We start from the raw sequence: 12,902 nt of genomic DNA on the forward strand, positions 1-12,902 counted from the left end.
GCCTCAATGGTGGGCACAAACTGCCTTCGGGCAGGGCTGGGACAGGTCTCACAGCCCCACCGGTGCCACTGAAGGGCAGACAACCCAAATGGGACCTTGTAAAGCCACAAACCGCCTTCCAGGAGTAGCGCTGAGGGCACCGTGTCCCCTGGAGCTGGTGGCAGGCGTGCGGCAGGGACTGGGGCACCAGAGGTGGGCTGAAGGCTCTCCTCCTGCTGCCCCCGAGCCCATGGGTGCCGGGACAGAGAGCCTGTAATGGGATTGTGCTGTGCGTGGCCGCTGCCACCCCAAACACCGGTGCGTGTGTCCGTGCCACCCGCTGAATGCCTGTAGGGCCGCCTCGATGGGGACCAGGGCTCGCAGCCCCTCTCTGAGCACCCAGTGCCCCACAGCGGGTCCCGTCCCTCTATTTATGGCCTCCGGACTGCACGTGTACTTGGGGCCAAAAGATGCGGATTGCACAATAAACGGCTGGGGTTGTTTTTTTTTATTATTATTATTATTAATCGCTGACACCTAGCACCCCTTTTGTGGCCCCAGGGGGGTGCTGAGGGGGAACCGGGGAGGAACTGGGGGAAACCGGGGTGGTGAAGGGGGAACTGGGGCTGTACTGAGGGAACTGGGGGGGTGTTTGGGGGGGTAACAGGGAGGAACTGGGGGTGACCGGAGCGGTGCTGGGGGGATCTGGGGCTGTACTGAGGGGACCCGGGGGGTACTTGGGGGAGACCGGGGCTGTACTAAAGGGGACCAGGCGGTGCTGAGGGGGACCGGGGCTGTACTGAGGGGACCGGGGGTGGTGCTTGGGGGTACCGGGGGGGGCGCTGAGGGGAAACCGGGGCTGTGCTGAGGGGACCAGGGGGGTACTTAGGGGTACTGGGGCTGTACTGAGGGACCCGGGGGGTGCTTGGAAGGACCGGGGAAGCGCTGAGGGGAAACCGGGGCTGTGCTTAGGGGACCGTGGGGGTGCTTTGGGAGACCGGGGCTGTACTGGGGGGACTGTGGCGTTGCTTAGGGACACCGGGGAGGCGCTGAGGGGAGCGGGGCGGTGCTTGTGGGGTACTGGGGCTGTACTGAGGGGACCGGGGCGGCGCTGAGGGATCGCCTGGCCGCGCTCCGCCCCGTTTCCGCCGTCATGGCGGCCGGAGCCCGGCGGCAGCGGCGGCCGAGCCGGGCTGCGGGAGCCGGAGGCGGCAGCGGCGGCAGCAGCAGCAGCGGCGGTGGCGATGGCGGCGATGTGAGGCGAGGCTGAGGCCGAGGCCGAGGCGAGGCGGCGCCATGTCGGGCTGCGTGTGGGGCGCGGCGCCGCCGCCGCCGCCGCCGCTGCTGCTGGAGGCGCTGGGCCGGCTGTGGGAGGTGCAGGCGCCGCTGGGCAGCGGCTCCTCGGCCTCCGTGTACCGGGTGCGCTGCTGCGGGGACCCTCGGGCTCCTCCGGGAGCCGTCAAGGAGTTCGTGGCCCCCCCGGCTCGGCCCGGCCCCGCTCGGCGCCCCGCTGCCCGCCCGGCCGCCGCTGACTGCGCCGAGTACGGGTTCCGCAAGGAGCGGGCCGCCCTCGAGCACCTCCGCGGCCACCGCAACATCGGTAACGGGGGGGATTTGGGGTAACGGGGGGGATTTGGGGGGCAGCTGGGGACAGCAGGGACGAGGAGGTGCCCCCCGAGGTGGGCAGCGCGTCCCCTGGGGTTGGGAAGGGATCCCGTGAAGGTTGAGCCGCCTGCTGCGGGTCTTGGGGCCTCCCCGTGGTGCTGGGGAGCAGCGGGGTGCAGTACTGGGGGGTTTTTGCCCGTTCCTGACGTGCCCGTGGCCGTGTCTGCCCGCAGTGACGCTGTACGGCGTGTTCACCAACCACTACTCGGCCAACGGCCCGTCGCGCTGCCTGCTGCTGGAGCTGCTGGACGTCAGCGTGTCCGAGCTGCTGCTGCACTCCAGCAACCAGGGCTGCTCCATGTGGATGATCCAGCACTGCGCCCGAGACGTCCTGGAAGCCCTGGCCTTCCTGCACCACAAAGGCTACGTGCACGCCGACCTCAAGCCCCGCAACATCCTGTGGAGCGCGGAGGAGGAGTGCTTTAAGCTCATTGACTTTGGACTTAGCTTCAAAGAGGGGAATCAGGTTTGGATCCTGCTGCTCTCGGGGCAGCCTGCTCTCTCTTGCGTTGCGCGGGCCTGTGATGCTCTCAGCTCCCGGGTGAAGGAGCGGAGGTGGCCTGGTGGGGATAGCAGCTTGAGCGGGTGCCGAGGGTTTCCTGGAAGGCTAAAATGTGGTCTGGCCCGTGAAACAGCAGCCGGTGTTCCCGTTCTCCCCGCGTGTCTCTGATTGCTGTTGATGTCAGTCCTTGTGCTGCCCACAACGTGGATTCCAGAGTTAACGATTCAGCTTCCTGGAAAGTTTGCTAGTTTTCATGTGGTCAGAGGAGTGAGAGCAGCCAGATCTGTAGGATCTCTCTTATCATCCCTTATCGTACGTAGTAGTAATCCAGGCTTCGCCATCGGTCAATTGCATTATCTCTAGCGGCGTCCTTGCTCTTGTCTTTACTTTCATCCTATCTTGAGCAGCTTCCCTTTTTAAGTCTGGATGTTTCTTTCCCACGTGACTGGGTTGACCAAAGCCCTGATTGTGGCTAGGCAGCGTCTGTTCTGTCCTGACGTGGACAGATCTGTGCCTGTTCTGCTCTGCTCTTCCTGTTCGCTGAGCTTTCACTCCCTCCTCATACTGTCACTTGTTTATTTTGGTAGTGACGGGTTTTGTAAGTTTGTCCTTTCCCCTCTTGTTCCCTTCTGTGGCCTCCAGTGAAAGCAGAGGGACTGTCTGCAGAGAGCCTGGGGAGGTTCTGCTGGTGGCTTGACAGAATTTCCTTTCATCCCTCCCTCTCTGAGTAACCTTCTGTGAGGGGTATCAGTAAAGCTTTTTATCAGATAGCCCCGTAGCAAATTAGCCTGTAATCACTGGGCGATGGGCGGTAAGTCGTAAGTGAGCTATGACTCTTCTTTCCACACACTGTCCTGGCTTCTCCTTGCACTCTTCTCATCTAAGAGGTTTTCAGATTATTATTTTTTTGACTGCTTTACCTGGTATTGACAGTAAAGCTCACTGATCCGCCAATGTCTGAGGACTGCGTGGGTGACCCGTCCCTGAATTCCTTGGTACAACATCAGATTTTAACGTGTGCACTCCTTAACGACTCCTCCATGTTGTGCTTTGGTCCTCCCACGCTCTTGGCTGAGCACCGTTCCGTGCTGGTAATCTGCTGCTGTCTATCAGCAGAAAACACTCTCCTGGTGTCCTGTGTCTGAGGCAGATATTTTTTTTTCTTCAGGGCTGCGTTTTGCTGCTCGCTCTGGGAGTTGCCTCATAATACTCGATCGTGCATTTTATTTGCTTCAACCCTTCTTCCAATCTGCCTTCTTTGGGCTGAGTTTCCTTCTCTGGTTCCCGTAAAAACGCTGCCTGCTGGGGCGAACCTTCTGACCCTGCTTTGAATACGTACTGGCTGGCAGCCTCTCCTCCCCGCCCCTGCCGTGTCTAGCTGCGGACATGTATGAATTCCTTATCTGAGTCAAGACCGTGTTCCTTGCATTTGGGACAACTCTGCTCGGCTTGTTCTTGCATAACTTTCTGCAGTTACTGTTTAACAGGGAATGGCTGTACACAGAGCAAGGTCTCAGCCACACAAATCTCTGAAAATACCTCAGATCGTAGGAGTGAAATTTCCTCTCTCTGTTTTTGCTGGTGGCGTTGACCACGGCGTTTTCTGTGTCTCAGTGTTGTTTGGTGGGGCTGCTGAACTGCTGCTTTCACCATGCCCGAGGTTTTGCTCTTTGCTGATTGGAGGCAGTACCCTACTGAGCAATTTGTGTATCTGTTTTTTTTGTGTTTTTTTTTTTTTGGTTTATGAAACAATTCTAAGCTCTGTTGCCTAAAAATGCCTTTAGTAGACTTTATTTCCAATTGAAGAGCCAGCTAATTTTGGTTTGAGTATACTCCATGGCTAAGAATTCACAATCCTGTGCCTTCTTCAGGAAGTAAGCTCGCATATTCTTCTGTCATTCCTCGAGTCACATCAGGGCATTTGAAATGAGCCCTCCTATATCAGAAAGATCCAGCACCCAGTTTATCACCGGGCATTCAAAGGACTTGACGAGCCCACGGCTGACTGATCTGGCGTCGGCTGTGAGCAGGAGGTCGGACTGGAGACCTTCCGAGCAGCCTCTCCAATCAGCCCACGTGTGATCCTGTGATTTTGCTGTTTTCTTTTCATCAGACAGTGTGTGGGTACTTGCCTCTGCCAGCCCCAGCAGCCGAGCAGGTATTGATTGCTGCAGCACTTCTCGCTGCGAGGGGAGAGGAGGAAGAGGCGCGTGGGAAGCGCCTTTGATAATTTGCTTGTCTGAGTGTTAGATGCCTGCTTCGTTCTTGTGATGCTGTGTTCCAGAGAACAGCAGCAGCACTTGAGTAATGGAAGCTGTTACTGATCCTCACCGCTCCTTCTGAGCGTTTTGTGCTCGTGCAGCTGATGTGGGAGCGTGCAGTGGGTGCACCACCCTTATCCTGAAGCTCCCGGTGTCCTCCGTGCTTGCATAAGGTTAACAGGCCAGTCCACTGTCACGTCCAGCCTCTTCCTCCAGGCAGTGCTGTCGTTCAGAGAGCTCAGATGCTCGTGGGGTGGCTGCTGTTTCGCTGGAAGATATTTTCTCTTCCAGTCTTTTTTTTTTCCCCTTTAGTTAGTTCAGCACAGCAAGCTGAACTGCCTTCTGGCACGGTGCTGTCTGTCAAGCCAGCAGCGGCATTTTGGTGACCCGTTAGAAATTGCCCCTGTAAACTGATTTAAGGTTAGAGCAGAGAGCCTGGATCTGCAAAATTAACCTCTTTGTGTTTGTTCGGCCTTCTGCAGGATGTGAAATATATTCAAACAGACGGGTATCGGGCTCCAGAGGCAGAACTGCAGAACTGCCTGGCACAGGCAGGGCTCCAGAGCGAGACGGAGTGTACCTCTGCTGTGGATCTGTGGAGTCTGGGAATCGTTTTACTGGAAATGTTCTCAGGAATGAAACTGAAACATACAGTCCAATCTCAGGAATGGAAGGTGAGTGAGAACGGCTCTGGGCGTCCTTGCTTGTGCCAGGCAAATCCTCCTGCTGCTTGTGTGCACCTTGGATTTGTAAGGTAGCACCTGGCAACTGGAGAGCGTTTCCTTGATGTGTCTCTAATCCTATTGTCCTGGGTATTAAGGCTTCAAAGCCTTAGAGACCTGCCTGCCCTGTGGGACTGACGTGTCTGAACACTGCCTGTGTTCAGGCTGCCGAAATCCTACAGCTCCAGGATTCTGTGTTTCGGAGCCTGTGTCTCCCCAATTAACTGGAAGTTAATTGTGCTGGCTGTAGTGCCACATAGACAGAGGAACTGTGTACACGGATGATGGCTACTATTGCGCTACTATTTCCTTTCATCCCTAATTACCACTTATTTTTCTTCCCAGGCAAACAGTTCTGCCATCATCGACCGCATTTTTGCCAGTGAAGGGGTGGTTAATTCAGCCATTCCAGCTTATCACCTCAGAGACCTTATCAAAAGGTATCTTCCTGCATTTACTAAGCGTTGCTTAAAGATGTGTCCTGTGAAGTCTTGTGCCTCGGAGCCCACACCTATCACTTTTTTTTTTAATGTCCTTGCCACTATGCTGGTCACGAGTGCAAGCATTAGCTATATTAGCTGTGCTTTCATTAGCCCTGTATTATTAGCTGCTCTGAATCCCATTTTTGACAAGATGTGGTTGCTTCTTGAAGTACGATGGCTTTTATGAGACTGCATGCGTGTCTGAGGCAGGAGCAGAGTGGCCTGGAGAGGTGGAGGTGGAACATGCAGTGTTCGTTCTGAAATTCTAACGAGCAACTTCCATAATTCGGTGCTGAAAGACATCTCAAAGCAAAACCTCCTGTATTATGTACTTGAAATGCTCTCAGAGGATTCTTCTGGTGTGCTTAAGCTGTGAATTGGAAGATGTGCTCTTGACTGTTCTCCTTGTACCATAAGCACCCGAAAGATAGGCTATTCCTCAGTGCTGGCTTCCAGCCCAAGGTGAATTGGATGCAGGAATGTCACATGCAGGAGCATAAGGATCTCTCTTCTCTTGCAGCATGCTTCATTGTGACCAAGGAAAGCGAGCCTCTGCTGAAAAGGCTTTGTGCAGCCCGTTCTTCAGCATTCCCTTTGGTAAGCTGTGCACATGGGCCCCGCTCGCAGCTTGGGCAGCATATCCTGGGAGCAGCAGGGGTGTGCAACTGCTCCTGCTTTTGTCCTTGCTGCTCCTCCCTGGTGTTGTGGCACTTCTCAGCCCTCTGGTAGCCAGGTCAGACAGGGCACTTAGCTGGCATTATGACCCTTAAGGTGCATTTGAAGAGTGCAGAGCTATTTAGGGGAGGCTGATGGCTTTTACGTGCCCGGAGTTTCCCAGTTCAGAAGCTGGGAATGGGAGCAAGCTGGTGGGTGCCTCTGCTGCTGCCTGCTCCTTGCAGGCCGAGCAGTCCTGGTGTGCTCTCACGGTGCTGCAGCCTGTCTTGGGGCCTGCCCAGGAGAGTGTGAGCCTACATTTGCAGTGACAAAAGTCACTGAGGACATCAGGGCCTGCCTTTCCTCACATCCGCATGGCAGGTCAGGCAGTTGTCGCTGTTGCTTTGATCTAGCACTTCCTCTTCACTTGAGGAGAAAGGTGGTGTTCCCCCAGAGCCCCCCCATGCAGACTGTCAGCAAAAGATGGGCAGGGACTGCCCTGTGTAGGCTCCTATCCCTCCCCATTTTCTGTTCCAAAAGCACCACAGCAGCATTCTTCAGAGCTTTCTGGCTCTCAGAGGACCAGCAAAGAGCTCTGCATCCACCTCTTCTGCAGCATAAGTCAACGTTTCAAGCATCCAGCTTCTTGCTGGGCTAGTATTTTCTCTTCAGGCCTTGCTTTTCCTAAGCTGCTTGGTGTAGCTTGCAGTGAAGGCTGTTAAATATCTCATCTTCCAAGGCTGCACCTAGATGTTGGCATCCCTTTGTACTGGCAAAGGTAATCAGCTCATCCAGGTTTTAAAACTGCTCTTGCATTTCAGAAGCTGGGGCTGTTGTAACCAAAGCCACCTTCCGTGGAAGGAGCTGAACCTTCCTGCCAGTTCTGCCGTAGAGCAGAGGGAGCAGCGTTTTGGCAGTACGTCCACATCTCGTTATAAACACGCAGACCTCTAACTGTACCCTCTTGTACTAGAAAGGTGCTTCTGTGGGTAGTGCTACAAGCTCATAAAGCAGCTTCGATTTTTCTTTAGCTGCTGGTTCTCTCCTTTGCCTAGCTTACACGTAAGCGTGTCTGCACAAAGAAGCATTCACTGCTGCTTTCCTAGGAAGTCAGAATGTGAGCTGTCACTACCTTCCACTTGGCCACAGTTGTTCTGTTTAGAGCAAAGACAGCTGAGAACGGCCTTCCTTGTCGTTTCCAGCCAAGACGTGACTTTCCAGTTACTCAGCTTCTTTCCTGAGCTGCTTGTATGCCGCAGCCAGCTGTGTTGTCAGTGCAGTGGGTGTCACTTGGGACTCTGAATGGGAGCAGAGGTGCTGGGCAGAACGTCTGTCCTAGGACAGAAGGGTGTTGCAAGTGCATTTGTCACTCGGTTATAAGAAGACAGATGGCTCCGAGTTGTAAGGGTTGGTTTGTCTCCCTCCTCTGAGAAAGACACAGATGTATTTGAGTAAAAGGAGCTGCATGTAAGGCTGAGGCAATGGTTAAATGTTTCAGTTCCCTATTCCTCTGATGCTATCTCTGGGTTGCCAACAGCCCTAAGGAAGAATGGTCACAGCAGTTCTCTGGGAGCCGACTGTGACACCTCTCTTTGAAGGAATGCTCCCGAGTGCTGCCTGGGCATCGTCTAGATAAGGCCTTTCATCCTCCAGGCTTCTCCTAAGGATTCCTCCGTGTCACACGGTAGAAGATTTACAGCGTGTTACTTGACTGTCATCTCCTCTTGCCCTGTGAAATCAAGGCCGTGCCTGTGCAGGGCAAAGATGTCAGCTTCTTGCACGCTGTGTGCTTAGCGTGGAAAAGTATTTCCAAGGGAGCAGTCACCTGCTGTCTTTGCAAAGCTAGTCAGAGGGCTCAGGCTGGAGAACCGGAGCCATTTCTTCCCTTTTCTCTCCCGTTTCATTTTCAAATGTGAGACCCGTGAGCCCTGCTGTTGTGTTCAGCTGCTGTAGGTGGCTGATACAAGTAAAGGTATGTTCCTGCTCTTGAAGCACTGCAGGTTGGGCTCCCAGATCTTATATTGACAGCCCTGCTGGGCCCTTTCAGGAACATGAAATCGAGGTTTCGTTGTTGAAATGGCATTTCAATGGCCTCCCAGGTGTGGTCCTCATAGTCTGACGTTAGTCTGGCCACCTCGTTCCACAGGAGGATCCGTGCAGCGCTGCTCCAAGTCGTCGTGGAGCTGCCTGTTTTCTTCCAGAGCCAAGGGTCCTGTGGCCGTGGGCTTCATTTCTGCTCCTGTAAAGCCTTTCACAGGATCAGTGCTCACCCACTTGCCTCGTGTGGCACTGACTTAGTCCGTAGCACTGCCTCAAGTAGCTAAATATTTTCCCCTTTTTCTGTTGTAAGGTGCTCTCAAAACACCATGTTGCAGCTGGATTTTGATGGTGGGGTTTCACACAGCGTTTAGGGAAGAACCCGAGTATAACCTAGAGTCAGCTGAGGCTCAGGCCTCAAGAACTGAAGTTACAGAAGCTCTCTGGCCCCTTTCCAGCTTGGCTGGAACCGGTAACAGGAGGAGCAGGTTACACAGTGGTTCTTTCATCTTCTTGCATCGCCGTGTATAAAAGATAGTTTGCTCAACTACCACAGCCCTTGAGGTCACGTCAAATTCTAAATGTGAGCTAGGCAGACATAATTCTAGTCTTAATTGCTCCTAGCTTTGTAATTTTAAAAGCAATTTCAGGTGCTAGCCTCGGTATAATTGCAGAGTACACCGAATCCTTTGGGAGAGCCTGTTAGCACGCAGGCAAAGATAAGTTGGAAACAGGGAAAATGCATTACCTGTAAATGCAGGTAATGATGGAGCAGAGCTAAACTACTGCAAAGAGCAGTCAGTCCTTGTGTATATTGAGTCAGCTTCATGTTTTCTTGCTCCTTTGATTTCCTTTCTCTAACTGTGGGTGTCGCGCAGCTCCCCATATCGAAGATCTGGTGATGCTCCCCACGCCTGTGCTGAGGCTGCTAAACGTTCTGAGCGATGCTTCTCTGCAGAGCGAAGAGGAATACGAAGGTTGGTGTGTGCTGTGCCAGTCACGTGTAGCAAGGTCATTTCACTGCTTTGGATTTTGGGGTGAGAGAGCAAGCAGAAGAGCAAATAATAGACACAAGAGTAGTAGCCAAAGAGCTTCTCAGCTGAGTTCTGATACCTAGAGGGTCAGCTGCACTAACAGGGAAAAGGCTAAGGCTGAAAGATTGAGCCAAAGAGCAGAGCTTGTAGTGAGTTCCTGAAGGATCTCAAATGTTGAAGAAGGTTGATTTTAATTTTCCTCTCTGGTTAAATGCTCACAGAGCTTGTGATGTGTTCATGGCTCTGAGCTGCTGCTGAACATGTGCAGGGCTCTGTGGAGCCCAGGAACAGGATCCTCAGAAGTTTGCTGGTCTACAAAAGTCACAAATTCTGAACGTTTTGGCTACTGGAAGGTTTTGTGAGCAGGAAGCACTCACTGTGTGTGTGCTTCCGAGGCCTGGTGTCAGGGATTCACAGCCTTCAGGTCTGTCCCTGGCCTCAGGTCAGACACTGTCCTGTTACGTGGCTGCTCAGCAGTGTCAGCCTCTGCGGTGACATTCCCTGATTAATTTAAATCGAGAGGAAAAGGCTGTGTTGACTGAAAGGTCTTGAGGTGTTCATCTGGCCTTTTTTTGGCTTCTTAGCAAACCCTAGTTTGCAACGTGAAAGACAACCGGATCTTTTCTTTCTCAGATATCCTGGAAGACATCAGAGAGGAGTGTCAGAAATACGGACCGGTGGTTTCCTTGCTTATTCCAAAGGAGAATCCTGGTAAAGGCCAAGTAAGTGAAGGGAGGGGAGAGGCCATGCGATTCCCACGGACGCTGTGTGCTGCAGGGCTGCTGCTCAGCTTCTGGAAGTCTCCTGGCTGACAACAGTGCTAAAAATATCTGGGCCTCTTGAAGGACAGCGCAGGTTCCTGCCCGGTTGTGCAGGGTTCCCTAACCTGGGAGGGCCCCAGACGAGAGTTAAAATTGCAGTTCAGAGATGCAGCTTCTTCCTTTTTAGCTCCACTGCTGTGGACTCAACCGAGGATAAAGGGGAAAAACTTGCTCAGGAGCCGTTTCCCCGATTGCAGGGGTGGGAGGGAGCGGGTGGCCGTGCTGCCTGGAGGCTTCACTTTTCCTCTCTCTTTTTCAGGTCTTTGTTGAATATGCAAATGCTGGTGATTCCAAAGCTGCCCAAAAAATGCTGACTGGAAAGATTTTTGATGGCAAGTTTGTTGTGGCTACGTTTTACCCACTGAGTGCCTATAAGAGAGGATATCTGTACCAAAACTTGCTGTAGGCCGTAGCAACAATCAGGAGAGTTGTCTCGCTCCTCTTCCTCACGTGTTTTACAGTTGAATGTACAAAAGAGCTTCCTAGCCCTGCTTCTGAGTCATCCCTAACGAAGAGATGCGAAGGACTGAGAGGGGCTTTGAAACCTTTACTGCTGCTTTGTGATGTGCAGAGGAGGCCTGGGTGGCTTTACGCGTGTGCTTGTGTGTGTGTGTGTGTGTGTGTGTGTGTGTCGTGCTTGCTCGTTTACACTAGGCACGTGGCTTCACCTGCCCCGGCAGGCGCTCGGGTGCCGATGGTGACCGTGGGGGCCTCGAGGCAGAGCAGGTCGTGGCAAGCACTCGGGAGCGCTGGAAATAAGAGCTGGAACCTCACCTCAGCACCCGGTTTCGCTCCGGGGAGAGCGAAAGGCTCTGGCTTTGAGCCTTCGCATCCCCCAGAGCAGAAGGCAGCGGTGAAATCAGATCTGCTGAGCCATGCAGAGCACAAGCTGGGCCCAGGGAGCGAGCCGTGGTGAGCCAAATTTGGGTGCCCGGGTGGGCAGGAGCTGCCTGGCTGGGGATGGACACCAGCAGAGCAGCGCCGGCCTCGGTCCCAACACACCCTGGAAGCACTTTGTAGCCCGAGGTGATGTGGAAGCTCTGTCACGTGGAGTCATCTTCCCAGCCCGTACCCTGCGCCGGCACTGAGGCTCCGAGCTCTGATGCCAAATCCTCCGTAGTATGTGAGTGTCTGTAGGTGATATTTTTGGAAAGGAGTGCGGCGGCGCGCGGTGTTCGTTGTGTCTCAGCAGGACTTCTGCCTGCGAGTCTTAGGAGAAATGACAAATATTTATCTGTTGTAGGCCCCACGCTTGGCTTTTCCGTGTTGTGCAGTTTGTTGGTTTTTTTTTTTTTTGCATTAACCCGTTAGACTTGTCGTAGGTTAGAAGCACTGACACTTTTGGTCCTTGAGAGGTGACACAAAGGGCCTGAGGCAATCTGAGATCCTGTTTGGAAAGGGCTGGGCCAGTAACCAGGCTTACCTGGCCGGATTCGTGTCTTTCCCAGTGTCCACGGTGGGTTTTTGGGACAAGGACCTGGGCGAGCAGCATCCCTGCTCCCCCCGAGCGCTCTCCCTGCTCACGCAGCTCTAAAGCACAGGCAGAAGATCTCTAACCCTGCTGAAATACTTGAGGGCAGCTCCGAAACTGCCTCTGACCTGCCCCGGAGTAATAACCCCAGTTACCTTGCAGTTTACGTCCTCGTGGTTTACTTCTCGCATCTAGCTGAGGCTGGACTTGCTGGAATCCTGCACTTAAGTGGTCCTCCTGGATTTTGCCCCGCGTGCATGCGTGCAGAACCGACGTCTGTAGCATTTCACGGGTGTCCGTGCTGGCGTGGAGTCCTGTCTGCTGCTGGTGTGGAGTCCTGTCTGCTGTCGCCCTTGCCAGCCTTCCCCAGAAAGGACCAATCCCTTCCAATTTCCCTTGTCGCCTTTGAGATGGTAGAATTTTCCAGGAAAAAAAAATATAATAATAATAATAATAAAAATCCCGCCGTGAGTTTTGAGGTCTGATTTGCTGGTCAGGCTGTTCCCGGGACGATGCTACTTTGGTGTACGTAGCTGTCGAGCAGCTTTGTGTAGGTGGGCTGTGTGATCCAGTGCTGTTAAGTTACCTGTCCTTGCGGCGAAGCACCTTTAGCGTCTGGAAGGAGTCGGACAATCAGTCGGGCGAGGGGTTTCTCCCCGCGAAAAGCAGCGGTGAGATTGCTGACAGCACCCTGAACATGGCCAGGCAGTGACCGAGCTCCTCAGCTCTGAGCTGGTGCTGTCTCTGGCAGGCTTTGCCGTCGATAGGAGCACCGTGGCCCAAAATCCGTCTTCAGTGCCACTGTGTCAGCAGCACCAAGCTGGCTGTGTGTGTGCCTCAGGGCTGGTGCTCAGCTGAAGACGAGAGCCGTGCCAGGATTAATCTCGAGAGAGGAGCTGCAGCACGGTGAAGTTGCTCTCCCAGGATTTGGCTGGGGTTTTGTTCAGCTGTTTGAGTAGGAACTGGATACGTCTTGACAGAGGAAGGCTGTGAAGCTCACCCCGCTGTCTCGGCGAGCTGCGGGTGGCTTGGCACACCATCCAGCCCTGTTAAACCCGTGCTCCTGAACCCGGGGTTGGCACAGCTGCCTTCCTAAAGCTTCCCCCTGCGCCAGGCAGCTGAGTGCCCGATCCCGGTGATTAATAAAGGATGCTTCGAGACAAAACCCTGGTTCAGCCATCTTTTGGGGGGCTCCCTGTGTGTGCATGTCGTCACCTGGAGGGCTTGGGGGCTGCCTGGGGAGGACGGGGCGCAGGATGACGCCTTTCCCTGTG

The 12,902-nt window shown here is 54.0% G+C and overlaps 1 protein-coding gene across 1 annotated transcript; it reads left to right on the forward strand.

The window, feature by feature from the left end:
- Window positions 1-1,257: 1,257 nt before the first annotated feature.
- UHMK1 (U2AF homology motif kinase 1) lies at window positions 1,258-12,793 on the forward strand. Its single transcript, XM_032192423.1, has 8 exons — window positions 1,258-1,579; window positions 1,818-2,110; window positions 4,890-5,081; window positions 5,475-5,569; window positions 6,132-6,208; window positions 9,181-9,279; window positions 9,970-10,058; window positions 10,417-12,793. Exons 1-8 carry the CDS (start codon window positions 1,276-1,278, stop codon window positions 10,561-10,563), a joined length of 1,296 nt encoding a protein of 431 aa, XP_032048314.1. The 5' UTR covers window positions 1,258-1,275; the 3' UTR covers window positions 10,564-12,793.
- Window positions 12,794-12,902: the final 109 nt, after the last annotated feature.

The sequence above is a fragment of the Aythya fuligula genome, chromosome 8 (assembly GCF_009819795.1).
Source record: "Aythya fuligula isolate bAytFul2 chromosome 8, bAytFul2.pri, whole genome shotgun sequence".
NCBI lineage: Eukaryota > Metazoa > Chordata > Aves > Anseriformes > Anatidae > Aythya > Aythya fuligula.

What these genes read in the sequence shown, in the direction of transcription:
- UHMK1 (XM_032192423.1), top strand. Translation starts at nt 1,276, where the DNA reads ATGTCGGGCTGCGTGTGGGGCGCGGCGCCGCCGCCGCCGCCGCCGCTG. An exon ending in TCCAATCTCAGGAATGGAAG is followed by an intron (nt 5,082 to 5,474) that starts GTGAGTGAGAAC and finishes TTTTCTTCCCAG; the next exon opens with GCAAACAGTTCTGCCATCAT. An exon ending in GAGCGAAGAGGAATACGAAG is followed by an intron (nt 9,280 to 9,969) that starts GTTGGTGTGTGC and finishes TTTCTTTCTCAG; the next exon opens with ATATCCTGGAAGACATCAGA.